Source organism: Centropristis striata, chromosome 2 (genome assembly GCF_030273125.1).
Source record: "Centropristis striata isolate RG_2023a ecotype Rhode Island chromosome 2, C.striata_1.0, whole genome shotgun sequence".
NCBI lineage: Eukaryota > Metazoa > Chordata > Actinopteri > Perciformes > Serranidae > Centropristis > Centropristis striata.
This window is the reverse complement of record NC_081518.1, coordinates 44,783,441-44,802,498: the sequence shown is the minus strand read 5'-3', so window position 1 is coordinate 44,802,498 and position 19,058 is coordinate 44,783,441. Positions and strand designations below refer to the sequence as shown.

General features: G+C 39.0%; 1 protein-coding gene across 2 annotated transcripts in view; it reads left to right on the top strand.

Moving 5' to 3' along the window:
* LOC131986864 (protocadherin-9) overlaps window positions 1-19,058 on the top strand; it is a 245,107-nt gene that overhangs the window by 47,499 nt on the left and 178,550 nt on the right. For both annotated transcript variants that reach the window (XM_059352012.1, XM_059352004.1), the window contains exon 3: window positions 13,943-14,044. In XM_059352012.1, coding sequence (XP_059207995.1) covers window positions 13,943-14,044 — 102 coding nt within the window. The remainder of the gene's footprint in view (window positions 1-13,942; window positions 14,045-19,058) is intronic.

Below are 19,058 nucleotides of genomic sequence, written 5' to 3'. Positions count from 1 at the left end.
ATGTTTAATCGCTGGATGGGAGTGTGGCTTCAACATTTTACTGATTACTTTTATTTAGGGTACTGTGGCCATGAGGCAGATGTGCCCTGAATTTTCCAGCCTAGGTGATTTTTTTTTTTTTATGAATCATTGTGCTCTCTTTTCTGCACACTGCTGTCATGCACTGTAACAAACTTTAGTGCACAGGTATATCTCAGGTGAGGATAAGGGGAATTATTTTTTGGGTTGAGTATAACATTTAAAGCTGTATGGGTCTTAAAACCTGTTATATCTTGTCTCTGCATTGTATCTATTCTTGTCCTCTGCTGTAGAAAAAAACTGAAAATATCAAATTCACACTTGAGTGTTCAAAGGTGCTTCGTGTTCCACTTCACATTACTGACACGTTATAAAGAATTATGAGATAGTAGCACAATTAGAAGATTGGCAGCCTCCGCAGCTTTCACCGCTGCATTTCACTTCCCTTTGCTCCAGGGTTGGATTTCATGGATAATATGCCGGAATCGCACAAAGAAAACTGCTTTATGGCACAGAACAGAAGGAGAGCAAGAGACCTGCAGCTTTTACAAAATTTATTGCAAAAGCAGATTGCGCAGCAAGTGAAAGGTTGATGGCAAAATCGCATCAAACATTCTATCTAACAGCCCCTTCAAAGTCCAACTGAACTTAATTTCTTCCCAAAGGCCCTGGAAACTTGGATCTGTGATTTTTTTTCACTTTTATTTTCTCTTGTTACCTTTAGGGCATGAGAAATTTGTCTAAAGTGTGAAGCAGAATCAATACTGCAATATCAAGTGAACCTCTGTTAAACATCCAACTGTATTTTCCCTGACCAGCAATTCTGGGTGTTCACTGTGCTTGAAAAGAGATCAAGCTTTTTGAAATATGTTGCAAACCCCATTTGAATTTGAACAGTCATTCAAAATTATTATGAGTTATAATGCTCAAAGTGTGTTTCTAAAGTTTTACTACTGGTTGCAATTTATACCACTATTCGTCTTCCAAAACCTACTTTAGAAATATCAAACTGCTTTTACAGTTCTAACTTAATCAGAAGCATATTTGCATCTTTCTTTTCACTGCAAATTGAACCTTTTACCCTCACGGTGATAATTCGGCGCTCAAGGCAGTCGTCTGCAGCGCTGCTGACCTACTAAATCCTTCCTCTCACTTCATCTCTCCCCGTATACCCCCAGATCCTGAAAATCCTGCAGGTTTACACTAGCCGTAAACCTCGGTGACACTGACAAGAACCATTGAGTTAACAGAACGAGCCACATCAGCCTGAAGATAATCTATCTGGACCATTAGCTCTGCTGTCACACTTGACTTCATCTAATTCTCTGACATTAGAGATTGACCAGAGCAGATAACATCTGATGTCTTTGTGTTATTAATTGTGGATTACCTTATGTGGCAGCACTGTTGACTCATTTGAATCCGCTCTAATAATATTTCTTATCGCTTTATGATTTATCACTGGCTGGTTTTGGCCCTGGGCTTTAGGTTGATTTTTTTCAGGTTTACTGTTGATTTACATATTCATGAGGAGAAGGTTCACTGCAACCCACAGATGAAGCTGGCAGATGCTCCTTTGATACAAGAAAGTGTTTTAATTACAGTAAATTAGGTATTTTTGACATTTAAACCTTGGAGGATTGTTAACAAGATACTTATGCACGATATATAAAATCCTTCAATATCTCAGAGTTGCTTCAAAGGTGAGAAATCTACTTTGCATCATATAATAGTTCATCCTTATTTCATCTTCTGCTTAATTCTAGCTACAGCATTTCTATTATGATGTCGTTTGTTTATGCTATTCTACTGTATTCTGCATCAAGATGAGAAGTAGTGCAGACGGGAATGAGTACATACACTTATGGCTGTTAAATGACTCTGTGTTAGGATCATGCACCTGTGGAAATATGACTAAAATAGGCAAATATAACCAGTTTATAGCAGCAAATATATTAACCTGCACAACAAATGCAACACACTATGTGGTGACTGTATAAACATTGTGATTCATGGAAGAATGCAATTAATGAACCTAAACATTTTTTATCACAGAATATTAGATAATCATAGATTTGTTTTAATATGACATTAGGATGATGCAGGTTGGATCTGATTGAATCTCTGCAAATTCAATAGAATAACGTGGCTTTCAAATGATGCATGCAAACTGGGTTACAGGGTGAAATAATCACACTTTAGTGTGACTAATAAGTATTGTTTGCATGCAAATGTGTCCACTGTCTCGCCAGCTGTTGCCTGTTTCCTGTGCAAGCAATGGATTTACTATTTACTTTCAGATTTACTGAATGTCGATTTGCAACATATTCTGAGACAGGAACACTTTGTGGAAGATAATGCATTTGATAACAGTAAATTTAGAATTAACCAGTCGTTGGGCAGAATATTCTAAACACACCAAAGAACAATGTGAGATCTAATTTAGCCACAGAGATTGACTTGATGACTTAACGACTTAATATTCCAGTCATTACAGTGAGTATCTGCAGGCGAACAATCATTTAAACTAATTTAGTCTTGAAAGATTAAGAACAAATAAAGTTCAAAGACATCTATTCACCAACTTGCAGTGAAAACATTGTTTACTGTAACTATTATACCTTATGTTGGGATACAGTCTTTAGAGAGACGATTACATCACCGAGGGTAATGAACACCCGAGTGTCTCATTTAAATGCACAACAGCAAAACACACAGTCCATCTCGCATTGGAAGATTTGTTTCTTGTTAGAAATTTATGTAGCCAAAACATTTCGTGAAGACCACCAAAAGCAATGTAAATCAGTTTATTCTGACATTAAAATGCATCTTAAAAAAAGATCATACTCCGTATCTCTAACTTGACCTTGATGTCAACACAGAAAACATATTGCATATAAGAAGCACAAAAATGACAGGAATGTTTCCAGTCTTGTTTACTTAAGCTAAACTTTTTTTAAGGCATCCAATTTTGTTTCTCTCTAGTAAACATGGGCAGTAATAAGACAGTCGGCTTATGGGTAGATTTGTCAGAAAATACAGACCATGTATTTATGAAGAAAAACAAACATAAAGCTATTCATTTTTTAATATACCAAAGCAGGGGGGCACTGTTTCATTTCAAGATATTAAGAAAGGATAATCACAATCCTCTGCACAGATGAAGATAATTTGACTTTGACCCTAGGCAAGAAAATAACTGCATGGATTGGATTTTTGTGATTATTGTTGTACTGATTAAAAAGAGGGCTTGACAGCTTGATGACATAAATTATATACATATGCAAGTGAAACATCTATAGGCCCAAGACAGCTCCTGACAGCTCCTGTTCAAGTCATACGAGTAATTTTTACTCTTCCTGTAAGTCGCTTTGGATAAAAGCGTCTGCTAAATGACTAAATGTAAATGTAAATGTAATACACTTAATGACTTCAGATCTCTTGTACACATTAAGAAAGTATTTATTTTATTGGGATACATTTACAGAAATATGATTTATTTTTCAGTCCAAGTATGTGTGGATTGAAACTACTTCAAGTAAAATGTTTAGTATTTATAGCACCATCATAGGGATTCTCATTTTAAAGCCAAGAAACAAGCTCATATGAGAGCATTATATCTTCCATGTTGCACCACTAAAGAAAAGATGTCCTTAGTGTCCCACACTCAGCATTTAAACCCCACTATTCCTAAAAAGTGATGACAAATACAGGTATTTTCTCACTCTGTCAGCTGGAACACTCTAATATTTGAACACAAACAGTCTGAAACAGCATTCAACATGCTGACAGACACACATCCATGAATCTTTTCAACCAATTGATGAAAATTTAATCGACTATCAGCGTCTTATTATAAGGCTTTTGTTTGAGCCATGTGGGTACCCGCCTTACATTCGGCACCCAACTGTGACTACTAGTGTCTGATAAGAAAAAACCACAGAGCAAAACAACTGCTTCCAGTAGCAAATTTCACAGCGATATTATTACAATTTCATGATTTGATACAGTTATTCTCTGAGAGGGAGACAGAGGAGATTGTCAACAGAAGTGAACAGTTTTGGCAGATAGTCAGTTGGAGGCACATATGGCACAGAAGCCACCCCCCCCCCAAAAAAAAATAAAATAAAATAAAATAAATAAATAATAATAATAATAAAAGAAAAGTATATATATATATATATATATATATATATATATATATATATATATATAGAAAGAAATATATATCACAATAATTTGACATTCAAATGAGTTTGGGGACTGATTCATTCTCAGGTTCATTAGTATTTTGGGTTTCTACTGGAACACTTTACAGTTCAACAAATGGAAACACTTTCAGCTGTGAAAAATAGCAATAAATGCTTCGAATCCAAAAATTACACAAACTGAATAAAAATGTTCAAGCAGGAATATCGTCTGAAATTTAGGAGAAATTAACAGCATCAGCAACCAACATTACAGGTTTCCCCTAACGTTAGCATGTAGCTACATGTAGCAATGAATGAAGATTAGCAACAGCACTTTCTGCTGTCTGAAGTCCCCCAAAAAGAGTCTGAACCAAAAGAAAATTTCCAGCAGAAATGTGACAGATAGAAGATAGACAGATAGAAATGAACAGCAGCTTGATGTAACACATGTAATGTTAACACTGCAGTAATGTCCCTTAGGCAGATGATTGTATATAGAAACCTGTCATTAGCTGACGTCCACTTGAACCAGGAATATAAAAAGAAAAGAAAAGCAATGTTCAGAACGGTGGGAAATCTGACTTAGGGTTTATGTTTACATATGTTCACAGCATTACTTAGAACTGTGTCCACTTTGTCCACAAGAAAGGAAAAGCTTAAATGCTAGGGGACTGTACAGGGCATGTGGGACATTGTATACATGCAGTAACACACACACACACACACACTGCACTGTGTCACAGGGACAATCAGAAGCACAGCTGGCCTCTGTAAGTACACAGTTTGTGCTACTTTTTCAGGCTTCAGCAGCAGAACAACATGCAGAACACTGCGGAACAGTTTGCAGGCAGATTGCAGTCTGTTGGTTGGTAACCAGTCATTATAAAATAGGTAATAAGTATGGGTTTAAAAGCCTTTTAGTTCTACATATAGTATAAGGTCACGCTGCTCCTTACGTCCAGTGGGATTAAAGTGGTTTGAACCAACAATACCATCCTTGGAGTCCTGCACTCTTGCTAGTGTTGCTAAAAATGTCCAAAACTTGGCACAGGAAAATAGAAGTTGCCATTCAGTGTACATGTACAGTCTATCTTAGCTGAGGGCAGTAAAGGATTCAGTCTTGTGAGTCAGTATTTTCCAAGAATGTAAGAATCCCCATCAGGAAGGAAGTATTGTAATGCACTCAGTGCAGGAGGTTGAAGAATAATGTCTCTCATTCTATAGAGCTCATACAGGATGACAGACAACAGGCTTCTGCTTTGTAACCCATACTCTAAAATTGGACGGCATGGATTTAGGCTACTTTAAATTCTTACAAGTCTCCCACCCTTCATTGTCCAGTGTCAGAATTAATGGAGTGGGGTAGAGTGGGTATGAAGGTGGGCATATGCCTTGTAAATTGAACTTATATGGGTGAAAGCATTGCTGGGCCCCAGGGGGGAAGGCTCAGTTGACTTAAACGTAGCGATTTTACTGCAACAGCTTCTTCGATTCGCCGAGCTCTTTTGAAGCAGAGCAGCACTTCCAGAATGAACAAAGAACTTTTGACTAGATGGAGAAACAAAGACAGACGCAGACAGATAGAGACGTACAGGAGACAGACAGAAAATGTCTGTGTTGTGTAAGAATTGGTTGTGGAGCTATGAAACAGCTGTCAGTTGCTTCTCTGACAATGGAACCGAATGTTATGTTCCTATCAATCCATTTCTCAGTGGATTCTATAAGATCACCTGTCTCCCCGTCTAGTTTATGTTGAACTGTAACTATTTTTATTTTGAAGGATATAGTAGGGTTGGTTTTAAATAAATAAAAATATTTTTCATACAGAAAAGAAATGATAAAGGGAGGATAAGCTTTCAATGCAGAACTCAAAGATAGATTAACATGTTTATTTGGTCAATAAGAAATAATTACTGTGTTTTACATGGCTGAGACTGGTGGATTCATTGTTTTTGCACCCTAAAAGGTGTCTTGCCTCTGGTGTAAAATAGCAGCAACAGGAGTTAGAGGAATAATTTTAAAAAACATGGGCCATACAAGGCCATAGAACAGTTTAAACTGTGCCTGGAGAGTTTATCTACCCTAAAAGATACTGTTCTCTCAAGAGGGGGGAGCAAGAACTACTGTCTGTGAAAGAAAATGAAGGTCAGAAAAGTACACAACAGACTGACCACACTAGAACCCCAACTGATCTCAGGGAAAAGTGCTGCTCTGCAACAACTTTCTTCTCATTTTGTACATTGCTCCTGTGGGAGGACTCCCTGGGTAACACTATTCTGAAGCCAGAAGCACAGACGAGACCCCCAGTGAGATGAAGTTCTACTCTTGAGAGATGAAAGGCGCTCTTACAGAATAGATGAAGGGCGAAAGCAGAAAAATAAAAAAGAAGAAGGAAGAAAAAAGTCTTTTCTTCCTGAACTTGAATGTCACATATTAGTTTTGGTTGTTAATAGGTAGGAAACACCGTTTAAAACAGTCGAGATGTTTGTTACCGTTGCCACCTGTTTCATCAGAAAAACTGACATCTCTATTACCTCGATCTCATTTCAGCGTCTTAGAACAGAGGTAGTTCCAACTGTGCAGTAATGGCAGAGAATTGTTTTGTTAATGCATTCGCTGTGTTCTCTGGACGACCTGCAGCATTCTGCCTCCTCGTCTCTGCACTCCAAATTCATAAAATCTGCTTATTAGAATTCTGCCACAAGTCCGGCTGAATTCCTTGAAGCCATTAGCGGTTGTTGAGAAGGTTCGGGCTGGCCTCAGCATCGACTGTAATGACGAGGACAGGGTGCCAGGGAGAATCAATGCTTCTCTGTGGCTCAAGAATGAAACTGTAACAGCAAGACTGGCCCCATTGAGTGCTGGACGGCCGTCTTTTTCAACCACTTAATTGATCAAGGCTTTATTTATCTTGTCACAAGACTTTAACCTAATTTGTTTTCCATTCGCTCACAAAGCACCTCCATTGAATAACCATGTTAACAATCCACAGTATTACATTTATTTTTTTTCCACCTCTCTGAACACACTTTGTGTTAATTTACAGGTAGCAGGGGCACTTTTAGACTTGTGTAATTAATTATCATATCAAACATAATTTCTTTATTAATTTTTTTGTGGGCACACACGCACAAAGTAGGCTTTTCATTAGAGAATATTCTCTTTGTATATGTTTTAATGCAGCAGGAGGGCTGAGATGAATTCCTCTCCCTTTGTTCTTTCTGAACAAAGCAGAGGTGCATCATGCAGACCCTCTTAGTTCTGCAACTATGCAAAGATGTCCTTGTAATTGGGTGATATTTTTTACTGCAATACCCGCTGCATGTATTTCCATTACATTTCTGTCATAAAATACCCTCCTCACTGTCGTCAACTTAAATGGAATGTCAATACTTAGTGTGCAGAATGGGGAGCGTGGAAATGGGCTTAACACTGGCACCCATAAACATAAAGTTTAATGCCGCCACCAAAGGAAGGGCCAATCACAGCATAGCTTTGCAAATCAAAGAATAATAATCACAGATTTTCTCGCACCAGCCATCTCAACAGCTTAATATAAATAAGTTAGTAGCATCCTCTTGTGTGCTCTCATTTTCTAATCATCACCAATTTCCTTCCCTACATTCCATTTTCTGATGCATTGCGCACTTTGCCTTTCTTGCATGCAAACTACACAATCTTCCACTCTATCCCTGTTGTACAGTCTTTTCCATTTTTTTTAAGGCCAAGATATATTAAAAAAAAAAAGAAAGAAGGAAAGAAAAAACAAAACTGAACAGCAAAATCTAATTATTTGGAATAAAGCAGGATTTGATTGTGGTATAAGAGGCAACGCTGCTCAGCTGATTTCCGTCTGATGTCCGGAGGAAGATTCCCCACACTGGGACACTTTATGGGCTCGTTCTGTATTAGCACAGCTCCGACTGTAAGTCAGCAGGCTTCTAGGAAGGAGACAGCCGTGCCAGCACAGGGCGATTATTACCTTAATATATTAACCCATATTGGGCAATTTCCAGAGACAAGTCAGATGATGCTGTGATTGATTTTACTATGCCGTAAGTGTTAACTATTAACACTAGCATAAGTGGAATATGGTCATTGCTGTATATCATCTATCCTGGCGACTGTGCACAGTTTACCCTCCATCTGCTGGTTTTATAATGGCCAACCTCACATTCATTTCATGTAAAAACAAAGTAATAAAAGTTGAATAATTGAATTAATATATTGATCTTAGTTTATGCATGAAAAAAAAAACAGCAGAGTAAATAAATAATGATTGGAGAAGTGAGATGAGTCATCCACATAACACGCCAAGTATCGTTTTTCCCTCTGGAGTCTTACCACCAGTCACAAGATAAACATCATGCTCTTTTATTAGCAGTACACATACACGCGCACGCACCACTTGTTGAGAAACGAATGTTGTCCTGTGGTGTCAAGGAAGAGTGCATACAGTGGTATCTCTGAGGTAATTAAACAGAACTAAAGGTCTGCTGTGACGGTGAGGGCTTGGCAGGGGTAGACTAATGGTAAAGCTGATTAAAGTGTGTTTTATCCCCCTAATGAAACTCATCTTCTCAGCTCACAGTATTCAGACAAGTTCAACGGAGTAGCTTTAAAGGCCCCACAGAGACTTCCAGCAGTATGTTATTATCTTTACCTTTACACGTTGGTGGTAAAAGTTCATTTTCTTCAGGGTTACCAATGTGATCCAAAGCAACACTAATTGTTTGTAATTGAGTAGAACGCTTTAACTGAGCAGCTGCTGTAGTTTAGTTAAAGACCTACACTTTACATACACTTCCATTTGAAAGGTGTTTGTGTCCAAAGCAAGTAAAGTAGAGCATTTGTCCACGATACCAACAACAACTAGATCTCATCAAAAAACTGTAAGTGCACTCCAAGCCAACAAACAGCTAACAACATGTGCAGTACTACAGTACAAATGCTTTGATTTTTGAGAAGATAATCATCTGTTGAAAACACTTTTTGGACGTAGAGGTAATAGAACTAGACTCTATTTGGCAAAAACACCCAAGCCTCTAATTTCATGATGGCACAAGGCTGAGCATTGTGCTGACAAAGCCACATGGTTCCCTATTCATGGCCATTTGGTATTTTGGTGACTCACCATTAACTTCACTGTGTTCAATTCCAAAGGTAGGCGTAAGATGGTGGCTCAGTGGTTACAACTGTCATTTCGATGCAAAAGGGGCTCTGGGTTTGAATCAATGTGCATTTTATTTGCTCCATTTTTCTACCACAGTTCAGTGACGAGCAGTTTAGGCAAACTGCAAACTCTAAATTGCCCATAGACCTGGATAACATTGTGTGTTGGTGTGTGCTAGCCCTGTAACATAATGGCAACCTTCCCAGTGTGTTCTCTGTCTCTTGCCCAGTGCATGCTGGAAAAGGCTCTAACCCCCCACTAACCCTGCTCCCTGCACAGGTGGAGCAGGTAGAAACATGGATGTGTGAAGATTTTCTGGTGGATTTGAGTTCGTTTTGCCCAGCTAATCACACCTTTACTTTACTTTTACCTTATCCGAAAATGTGACATTTCTTTTTGTATGTATCCATGTATATGTGTTTGTGGCGTGAACGCCTGTCATCCAGCAAAGATTGTGCACCAGGATGTGTGAAATGAGCACCGTGGAAGTGTCAGCACCCCTCCAAGATGTCAGGAAATGGCTGGTGGATGCCCCCTCCCATCCCTGCTGTCCACCACCAATCCTGAGTGGCTGTTTTTCTAATATCACTTAACCTGTTGTTGAACTGGGAAAGGGTTTCTCTGGGACATGAACAACACAGTAAGCAAATGTGTTGCTGCATATCCTCCCACACAAATATAGGGTGCTATATATTCACTTGTCATGAAGCTGCATCTCACACAGAGAAAAAAAACAAGTTACTCTTTTTCGGGGGGGCTTTTTTGTCCAGACTGCTGTGTAGTAATTGGTCATGATGGCTGCCAATCCCACCCACACCGTCTGAAAATGTATTCCTTAACTCATTCCACTGCAGTATAGATGTGCAACATACCTCTAGCAGCACCAAATTATCAAAAGTCACTTGCCACAGGCTCTTCAGGCTGCATTATGATGCGTTGCTGATTTAATTTCAGTCTCATTTGGTTCTCCATTTGTAATGCAACTGTCCCCTCAATGGCACTGTACATTTCTGAAGTACCTGCAATGCTGGACTCTCCATCAGTCATGCCACCCTCAGCAGTCCCTTTAGCCTCTCTAATGCTTCAATTAAATTGGAAACTAAATCAATTCTTCTCCCCGAAAGACCAAATCCCCTGCACTGCTATTTACCATTTAGCTGTTTGTCTTGGGCTGAGATTTGTTTTAACACATTTAGCTGCCTGACAGTTCAGATGAAGACCAGATATCAATTTTAATGTTAATTTCTGGGTAAATGACGAGGAAAGTTGGGTGCACAACAGAACAGAAATCAGAAATGATAAAATGTAGACTACTTATGTATTTCTTTGTGCTAAGTTTAATTATCTGTTTATTTTTCGCTGCATCATTTCAATCCAAAATGTTCTACTTTTGCCATTTCAGCTAATGGAAAGTGCAGTGAAACCTCATGTCACTGCCAGCACTCAATCAATCTCAATAACCTGTTTTATTCATGCACCTTATTTTTGTTGTCAGCACTGACAGTATCACACACTGCAACCAAGGATTTACCAGGATCACTCTGACATTGTGGACTGAAAAATGATCAATTATAATGTTGCCAACTCTCACTTCCCCTCTCTCTGTCACTTATCCCACTGCTGATAAATGGCTAGGTACTAATAAATAATCTCACATTCTGAACAGTTTATGGAGAAGGACTGCCATTAATTAGAGTGACAGACAAGTGGAATATATTAAGAAGATGCATAATGAGATAAAGGTTCTGAGTGTTGCTCTACCCATCTCTCACCTATTTCCCCCAGTTTTTGCCGATAATTGGCAGATCTTTAGCAGGAAACTGTTGGGAGAAAGGTTGTCTTAGCACATATTAGGTATAGAATGTTATAGAGATAAACAGTTATAGAAAAAAACAGCTGAGTCCAGCTCCTACTATTGCTCCTAATGACACGTCCACCGCACCTAAACGAAAACAACCAATCAGGACCAGAAGGAGTCAGGACTAATGAAATGGAGATGGATGGCTGGCTAGTTAGCTAGCTAGCTAGCTTGCTATTTCCATGCTTTCATGCTACACTAGTTACAGAAAATTAACCGAACAAAGTTGCCAATTATCTAGCAATAGCACCGTGCTTTCTATGTCAACAGTGTGTGGATGTGGCATTACCATAGACGGTATATAAATAATGGACGTGGTCACCGTGACGTCACCCATTGGTTTGTGGCCCGTTGGAAGCCTCGAGTTCAGCGTTCTATCTTGCGTCGCCATCTTGTTTCTGATAGCATTAACTGGAGCATTAACTGGGATGTTAGTTTTGGCTGAACAAGACATTTTTACTGAACAAAACGTTCAAATAAACTGTCATTAAGTGAAAAACAGTGAAAGGGTCAAAGTTATGAGACCAAACCGCTAAACGTCCTTTTTTATATGTTATAACGTTATATATAACTTTATTGACACGTTGCCGTGGATACGCATTGTTCTGCTTCTCTCCTGGTGACGTCTCACCTTGTTAGCGACCTGTCAATCAAAGGTAGCCCCGCCCCAAATCATATGATTCTTTATCTTCTATTTTCTTCTAAATGGGGCCATTATTTACACTATTAACAACAAATTGTCTTGAAGAAGATGTTTTACTAGCAATTGAGACCATAGTGTCCTAAAAAGGGAAGGAGGTAATAAATCAAGTGAGAAGTTTTCTCATTTTGCACTGAAATGAATGGGCAGATTCTTTTTCCCTGCTGGAATTTTCGGTAGAATGCAGCTTAAGGCACTTCCTGGTTTGCCTCCCTGCTCAGACACGAGATTGCCGCCTGGGCATTACGTTGTTGGTCAGCTAGCTAGCTAGCTTGCTACTTCCCTACACGCTTTCATACTACACTGGCTACAGAAGTTAGCTGTTGTGTGTCCAGCAGCAGGGCTTGGTCAAACGCTCCCTTCGCCTCGCTCCTCTCAGCTGGCAGACTCCTTCACTTCGCCGGGAGGAAAGCTGACAGCAGCTCCAGAGATGGACAGGCTAACTAGCCGGCCATCTGTCTCCGTCCCACCAGCAGTAATTAACGCTGCGGTAGACATTCCTCCAGGCTCTGATTTGTCGTTTTCATGTTTTTGTTCAGGTGTGTTGGAAAGAAATTAAAAGATTATATGTCTCTGATTTAAAAAAAAAAAAAAAAAATCTGCTTTTCTACCTTTTTTTTTTTTAAACAAAAGGTACAATAAAGTAGATGTTTTTTTTCAGTTTTGCCTTGCTTCTGTATGAATATTGTATTTTTTGCCGTTGCCACGGTAAAAAAAACAAGAACTCATTGTTGATGTTTACTCATGATAATGTTCTAACCAAGTTTGGACAACTTTTCCTTATTATTTACTACATATTTTTTCTTTGTAAAGAGAGATGATGATGATTGTTTTATGTGGTTGAACTGTACAATATGTTCCTATCCACCCAATTCTTTTATATTGATGTACATCCAGTATATTCCTGAGAGTAACTGTTAACTTAAGCCTGTATGCACTTTGAAAAATGCTTCACATTCTTCTTCATGTTAAAAATGTGTGAGCGTGTTAGGGTGGTTTTTTTAGTCTGTTTATTTGTTTATATTTGTGTGTGTGTGTGTGTGTGTGTGTGTGTGTGTGTGAGTCAGACGATGGAAACAGTTTCATGCCAATGACAGCAGACACTCTGACAGACTGACTGGCAAGTTGCCATTCAACATAGCTGAGCTTATCACAGCATCAATAAAAAGTCTCCACCTGTGTTGCATAGCTAAATAAAGCTGCAAGCAGCTAATACATTGGTAGCCAAGCTGTAAACAGATAAACAACTGAGAATAAATGCAAGCGAGTTGACTATTTTTAGGAGACGGCAAACTGTCTTAAGTAAGCAAGTTTGGTGAACAATATGGCCTTAGCTGATAAGAAGTACAAGTTGGATGCTATATAGCTGCTGCCCAGATAACCCAGTCCCTCCTTTCTCTGCTCCTACTCCGTGTTGTTGTTGGTCATCTGGAAGTCAGTTAAAGACAGTGATTTATGCCTGGGGCTTCATGCAGCATAGCCTCATTACACACAGCCATTTTGAGAATCAGCAGATAATTACAGTATACATCATAGACCTCATGGGGCCCAGCAAATTCAGTCTATTCCACTGGCCTCGTGGTCATTTAGGCCATTGGGCCTCAGGAATGGAAACCTGGATTCTAACCTCATTTAGAATATAATTTGCTCTTCATTTTACAGAAATTCTTGGTGAAATTTATTGTGGAATGTTGAATTGGCATTTTTTTAATTGCTCTTCCGTGAATAGTCATTATAGATAATGATTTTTTGCTAATGGTATTGTATATCTTTATTAAATGAAAAGACAGTACAGAGTCAAGCTCATTTGAGGGCAGTTAAATATGTTTCATTAAAATGATGACTTATAAAAAAAAAGCATTTAACATTACAATATGTTTACTTATTCTGTGCACCAGAGTGAAATATATTGGGTGTGTGATCTCTTAAAACTGACATAAATGGCAAGCGAACCACAGCTAAACAAGCAATTCTAACAGACTTTTTTCCAATCTTCCATGAAGGGAACATTAACTCGTGCCCGAACTGAACTGAACCCTGAATATCTGGACCTCCGTCCGCGAGCCGAGCTGAACCCCGAATATTGGACCCCTTGCACCCCTTTAGTGAGTACTGATGGTCCCATTTCTCCTAAATAATCACCATAGATTCACTTAACGCAAGTCATTACTTTTAATAAACTGAAATTATGTCGTACTGCAATTTTATTTCACCATCCCACGCAAAGGCATGTTAAGCTCAGTAATGATTTGTTAGATTCAGCATCATTTTCTCATTCATAACGCCATCACTGCTTCCTTCTGTATGAGACACTGCACTCTGCTTCCTTCATATCTTCTTCACTATACGATGTTTAAGTATATTTTGCCTCTTAGTTACTGTGACATATTGTTCTTACAACATCATTTAATCCAGGGCCTAATGCGATGCTAATATTCATGCCATTTTTACTTGAGTAATAAGTATTTGTCTCATTACCTCCATGCTTAGAAAACACAGTGCTTGATAGTCATCTGGGGGTTGGAGGAGGTTTGCTTGTGTTGCTTTGCTTGCACACTGGTGAATCTTAATGATGTCAGTTTTTCTTACTCTCTGTTATCAACTACAGTATATCAACATGGGGAGGGGTTCTTGTAATAGCAGTCTCACCATATTCTGCCTCTATTGTAAACAGCAATGTCAAGTTTATTTATTTTTTTGCCCTTTCATGATGCAGGGATAATTTGCTGTCTGTAAACTCCTTACTCATCATTGTGTTATACATACAGTGGTAGTTGGAGGTTCTTCTGCAGGAGCTCATATATTTCTACTGTATTTCCAGCTCCATATCTATATGTTCTTCATGATCTTTGCACTTTGTACACAGCGTACTCCACTGGAAAACTTAAACCTTGAGGTTTCAGTGTTGGACTTCAAGGTCTTTGCTCAGGCATTAGTGGATCCGTAGAGAGTTATTGATTTGAATAAGTTGTTGTCAATAGAGCTCCTCTATGTCAGCCATGAGTGGCTCTCCTCATTTAAAGCATGTATTGCTGCAGACCTTATGTTATTGATATGTGAACTATAGCAGAGCCATAACATACAGATATAAGGGCAAATATTCTGAACCACTCATTAATTCTAGTTTGAAAATGTAAGAACTATGAATAAATATATAAATACAGTACATATATTAAAAAAAACATAGCTTGCAAAGTATTGATTTGTGCATTGGGTGAAGGCACTGTGGGCCTGATATATTTGTGTTTTTCTTTGAAAGTCTAAAAACAGTTTTATAACAACTTTTTTTGTAGATCATTAAGTGCATTTTAAACAGCCTACTATAGGATACTGACATGGCCACACTTTAGCTTGTAATATCCAAACAAAGCAAAAGATTCATAAACAAAAAAAATCCCCAGTTTGCATCAAACGATCTTCCTTGCAAACTGTTTCCCACAATGCAAAGCGCTCACACCAACCAGCAGCAATGGCAGAAAAGAAAACTTACACTTTTACCTTATAATTTTTTAAATAATACTGCTGTTGTGCCACAAATGGATTTTAACATTTTGAGGCAAGAATATAGTTATTAAGAGTTAAAATCTGTGTTTGTCTGTAGTATGTAGGCGGTTTCTAACACAGCCGTTGCCTTGTAGTTATATTCTCATTAGTTGTAGTCTCAGATTTCCCTCCATTAAACATTCATCACCTGTTGGGCTCCCTTGGGTCCACCATCAGCAAATGAGGACTAGCTAACAATACAGAGGTATAGACACAATGTAAACACAGCGAAGTGAGGTCCCTCCTACCCAAACTCCCCTGGGGGAGCCGGGATCAACACACTGAGAGAAATACTCCGATGTGCATGCATAATGGGAGTAGAAAGCCCAAACTTCTCTCCGTGTGTGTGTGTGGTGAGCAGCTTTCTTTGAAATGAATGGACTGCCATATTTAAATACTTCATCCCTTGTTTAATACAACCATGGCTGCGAGCACAAGATGCCTTTTGACCTCTGTCTGCCATATTCTCCTGCCCCTCCACAGTCACACATAGTCTCCTCAGGCCATGTTTAACTATGTTAAACTTACAACTTACACTGTTACTGGGCACAAAGTGAAAGCAAGCCGTGCACAATCATGCCGTAATGTTCCACTGCCAGCCTGATCTACACCAGGGTGTTGAGAAACTGATGTCCTAAGACTCCCTCTCTTCTTTCTCTCCTTTTTCTCTCTCTCCAGTCTCATTCAATCCATCACAATGTTTATTAAAGAACTACAGATGCAGTAGCTCAACACATAAATGTCTCAGATAGTATCCCTTAGGAGCCCTTTAATGTCCACAAAGCTGCTTGTAGACATTGTTCCTGAATTTGTGCGACTTCATCAAATAGAGGGCCCACTTGTGATTTAAATGAACAGGAAAATATCACTTTGTTTATTCTTACAAGTACCAGTCCACCTTGTGCAAAGACGTCATTGTGGCTTCTGTTATTAGAGCAGAATTCTTGTTAAGTTCCATTAACAAATATTACTTTTATCTCTGCCGTGAGACATCTTTCTTTTACAAACTTGAGACATATTCCCCAAACATATAAATGGTTGAGGGACCTGTGATACGATATATGGGACAGTCTACATTTTGTGTCTCCCTGAAGAACATAAAGTCAATATTTGGACGTTAGCCTGATTTAATGAACAGAATTTCTCAGAGATCTCTCCCATGCCCATGCTGTATTCAACGGGAGATCTCTCTGGCTTCGTTAAAGCACTGTGCTGTTTGCTTATTGGGCCTCACCGGACTGAAGAAGCTCAAAGACAAACACATGCATGCGCACACACACATGCTCACACACCATCACCACCACCAGCAGCACCACAGAGGAGGCCTCTTTCTTCCAGCCCAAGAGGGAATGATGACTCTCATTATCGCCTCAAAGCAAGATGGCCACAGTGCCCCTACTCAGCAGCCCTATTAAGTTACCAGACAGCTTCATTGTATTGGTGTTCGATAATTTCCTTTCCTGTCATTCGGAGTGCATCAGGGAGTTGTTGTATGGAGAGGGAGGGGTGGAGAAAGAGGCAAGAGCTAACGTGAAAAGGCACAGCTGGCTGAAATGATTCCCTCCCTGGTTGGTGAATATCTGGGCTGACTGTTGAGCAGTCCTCGGCCACAGAGACACCTTCCCTTTCATTAATTGTCTAATTTATGCAAAAATCATGTGGACTGGAATGAATGCACGACTTTATAATGTAAACAAGTCACAACACACAACAAATTGCATCCTCCGGAGTAGTTGTTTTGCAGCAGGACATTAAGAAACCTGGGAAAAGTCACCTTGTAGAATGCATATGACCCGCTGATTTATTGGGAGTTTTTCACTCTGGGGTCTCCAGACTCATGGAGATCAATATATGTACTGCCATGTACATTTATTACCAGCGTCTGGAACACTGGGCTTTCCAAATGTATTAGAATATCGGCGTGCAGGGAATCCAAAACAATCAAAGCCGTATGCCCACAAGGACTTTCTGTATGCCACTAAAATAAAATGTGATACATGACTTGTTTTTAATAGACAAATAAGATTACATGGCGATTTAGAAATATATTTATTTAGTTTGTGCTCCATCTTTTTAGTCTTAAAAAATAAGACCGATGTCGTGTCATGAATAACAAGTGACTGATGTTTACCTTTTGGTTTCATGAGGCACAGGTGTACTCCAAGCATGCTAGATTCTGTCTCAATAGCTTTTCATTTCAGTGTGCACATTTGGTCAAGTTGATAAATAATAAATAAACATCGTGTTTGGCTGGAAACTAAGTCACACAACTACGAAGGCTATGAATTTAATGTCTGCTTTGCTCAAAAAAATGTTTTTCTTATCTTAATGTAGGCTTTAATGTCTAACCTTGACTACTCTGACTTGTATTTGTGCAAAGTTTGTCATTGGAGAGGTTTTTTTTTTGTGACATTTTTTTACTGAAGGGGAAGATCTCTGAGCACTTCCCTAAAATCTGAGATTCACACGTTTGCCTGGCAAGGTAGATTTGATATGTCACCACTTTGAAAAGCCAATCAAAAGCCGTCAAAGAAGCCCGAGAGCGGATTTGTCAGTACAGAACGCAAAAAGACACGATAACTCTGCAGCAGATATTACTGTATGTTCCACAGCCACAAACACTTCCAGTTACAAGCTAACAAAGTCTTCTCTAATGGAGCAAATAGACCTCGCACTGCTCTTTTACTGGTCAACCTAGTGCGAGCAGTGACGGTGGACCAGACTTTCTTAATGAGGGAGAACGAGCAGATGTGCTTTTAGCCCTTTCTCAAAGTTTTTTTTTTATGTGAGAAAACCTTGTTGAACAAAATATTAATCATAGCAGAATATTTTACATACTTTAAAATGTGTTTGAAGGGAAACTTTAAAGACCATAGAGCAGGTATTTGAGTTTGAAGAAAACATCTGAACCAAGTGAGATAAGGGAGTGGAGAGAGTACCATCAGACAGAACAGACAGTAGAGTAACTTTCAGAGATGCACGTTGTTCACGGTGCTTTGAAGTTTAATCAGCTTTGATTGAAGACCTTTTAATGGCAATCTGAATTCAGTGTTAGAAAAATGTGGGTGGCAAAAACCAAGGTCATAGCAAGTATGCCCACCAAGTAATTAGAGTTAGTTTATCGTTTCTGTGTAGGAGATGAAACAGCATTTTGTGGTTCTTGAGTAATTATTTGATTCTGGAAAATCATGACCTTAAAAAGTGACACATCAATTTACAATCGCTTCCAGTTTTCATACAGTTACGTTGCAGTTTTGCAAGCATCCACCAAACCAAGATGACATCAGGCAAGTTGTCAGAAACAGTCCTTGCAGGTGTCAGTGTGGAGGCTGGAGATGAGCCGGTGATGAACAGAGATACGTGGTTGACACGGAGGGTGAAAGAATTATTTTATAAACACTACTTATTGCCCAAGCTGGAACATCACTTTAAATAAAATGCGACTGACACTTGCAGCTATTAATATTGACAGTCTTTGGACTTTTGAAAGTGACTGTGATGGAATGGTTAATCATATTTGGGTACGAGCTGACACGACAAAAGAGAGGTTTGGAAATACAAACGCCGGTAACACTT